The sequence below is a fragment of the Pygoscelis adeliae genome, unplaced genomic scaffold (genome assembly GCF_000699105.1).
Source record: "Pygoscelis adeliae isolate BGI_AS28 unplaced genomic scaffold, ASM69910v1 Scaffold26, whole genome shotgun sequence".
Lineage (NCBI taxonomy): Eukaryota > Metazoa > Chordata > Aves > Sphenisciformes > Spheniscidae > Pygoscelis > Pygoscelis adeliae.
In genome coordinates, this window is record NW_008825104.1 from 7306700 (window position 1) to 7309306 (window position 2607).

At 41.7% G+C, this 2607-nt stretch overlaps 1 protein-coding gene across 1 annotated transcript in view; it reads right to left on the reverse strand.

The window, feature by feature from the left end:
- Nucleotides 1-2607, reverse strand: part of PPWD1 (peptidylprolyl isomerase domain and WD repeat containing 1) — an 18798-nt gene that overhangs the window by 6531 nt on the left and 9660 nt on the right. The window contains exon 8 of the mRNA XM_009327283.1: nt 1111-1192. Within this exon, the coding sequence (XP_009325558.1) occupies nt 1111-1192 (82 nt within the window). The remainder of the gene's footprint in view (nt 1-1110; nt 1193-2607) is intronic.

A 2607-nucleotide genomic window follows, 5' to 3' on the forward strand; every position in this document is an offset into this window, starting at 1 on the left:
AAAAGCAGGCTAAAATAACAACAGAGGTTATTGAAAGCTTACTTGAAGATCAGGATAGCTTGCGCCATACAATTTTACAAAATAGAGCTGCTATCGACTTTTTATTATTAGCACAAGGACATGGGTGTGAGGACTTTGAAGGAATGTGTTGTATGAATCTATCTGGCCACAGAGAGTCAATCCACAAACAATTGCAATGGTTAAGGGACCACGCCAGGAAGATTCAACAAGATCAGGGATTTTTGGATACCTGGCTTAAAAATATGTTTGGGAACCTGCCTTCATGGATAATAAGTTTGTTAAAAGAAAGCTTACGCATTTTAATTGTTATCTTAATAATAGGTATATGCTTTTGTATAATTTTTAGCTGTATAAGAAAAGCACTTATGAAAGTTGTTAATCAAGTATGGGTTGCTCAAAAACAAGAAGGGGGAATTGTGGAAGGGTGGCTAATACAGCAGGGGCACGATCTAGTGCCGAACAAGTTGTTATGAAGCGCGCTCCGAGCGTGTGAACGACTGTGGTTAGCCAATTATAAGTTGTTATGAAGCGCATGTCCGAGTGCGTGAACGACTGCAGTTAACCAATTGTGGGTTGTTATGAAGCTTGTGTCTGTGGCACATAACTATATAAACCCTGTTGTAAGTCTAAATAAAGGAGGATGACCATACCCATATTGGGATCTATCATTACTCCGGATTCGCGACTCCCGCTCCGCCGCCGGCAAAGATCCGGGAAAACTCTGACAGCAGAACAACTATTAAACAACTTCAGTAAGTGATAAAGCTGTTTAGAACCTTGGAATTGTTCAGACTTTACGGGGAACTCTGAAGCTATTCCAGAAATCCTTTGTGCAAAAGGGAAATGAATGGGTTAACAGAGAGGACACAAAGGTACATTATCTAAACCAACGAAAAATTAACAGAACAACTATTAAACAACTTCAGTAAGTGATAAAGCTGTTTAGAACCTTGGAATTGTTCAGACTTTACGGGGAACTCTGAAGCTATTCCAGAAATCCTTTGTGCAAAAGGGAAATGAATGGGTTAACAGAGAGGACACAAAGGTACATTATCTAAACCAACGAAAAATTAACTTTTTACAAGTTACCTTGATGATACGGTGAAATATGTGTCCATTGTAATAACCATTTCTGCTGTGCACACAGAAGTTTTCCACTGTTTTGGGGCACCTAAGATCATGTAACAGAAAATACAGGCTACAATAAATATTTAATTGTACAGTGGCAAGGCCATAAAGATTTCAGTTGAGACTAAGTTCCTGTGGTACTGAGCAGTATTTCAGAACACTGTAGAAAGGGCTTTCATCAAATAAGGAAAAAAAACAAATCCTCACCTCCTCAAACCTAGAGCTGGAAGCAAAAAACAGTTGAGAGGAGTACAAAGTTGCATGATTACACGGGAAGGCAGCAGCAGCGTTGATAACACAGGGATGTTTTAGTTACTGCTGAGCAGTGCTTACACAGAGTCAAGGCCTTTTCTGCTCCTCACACCACCCCACCAGCGAGCAGGCTGGGGGTGCACAAGAAGTTGGGAGGGGACACAGCTGGGACAGCTGACCCCAACTGACCAAGGGATATTCCACACCATATGACATCATGCTCAGCGTATAAAGCTGGGGGAAGAAGAAGGAAGGGGGGGGACATTTGGAGTGATGGCGTTTGTCTTCCCAAGTAACCATTATGCGTGATGGAGCCCTGCTTTCCTGGAGATGGCTGAACACCTGCCTGCCGATGGGAAGTAGTGAATTAATTCCTTGTTTTGCTTTGCTTGCGGGCACGGCTTTTGCTTTACCTATTAAACTGTCTTTATCTCAACCCACGAGTTTTCTCACTTTTACCCTTCCGATTCTCTCCCCCATCCCACTGGGGGGGAGTGAGCGAGCAGCTGCGTGGGGCTTAGTTGCCGGCTGGGGTTAAACCATGACAGTCAGGAAACAAACCCATTTCCTCAAAGCCTAGTTCAAGGCACCACTGATTAGATGTTCCTTCCCCAGCTTTCTACTTGTATAGTTTATTTACAAAATCAATTAAGGAGTGTATGCTCCATAAGCAGAAGGTTGTTCACTCTTTTACCTCTATAATTCTATTAAGCTCTGTATGTAAGGTGTCCAGTCTTGCATACAAGAAGTAAAATCTAAAAATACAATGTTTTAATATTATAGAACTTGCAGTCAGCAGAGTCCTCTGAAACTACTCACGAACATTGTTTGGAAGCAGGGTGAAGAGGTGGAATATTACTGTTGATGGAATAAGAAGGGAAAAACCCAAAAGAACCAACCCCTTCACCTTTGTGACTTGATTTTTTACTTCTGAGATTTGCTACCAGAGTGAAAATTCTTTGCGATAGCTCTTCCACTAGTTTTATAAAATGGATTAGTAGCCAGGGTAGATCTATAGACAGGTTTACACAGTCACACACATTTTCCCAGCAAATGAGAAAATAGCCAAGTTGAGTCCACAGCTGTAGAGTTACTTCAGCTGTGACAAGGAACATCATTAGCTTGGGCTTAGCGATTCTCTAAACCATCTTGTGAAACAGAGCGCCAATGGCATCACTAATGGAACAGACAAGATTATAGTCCCAG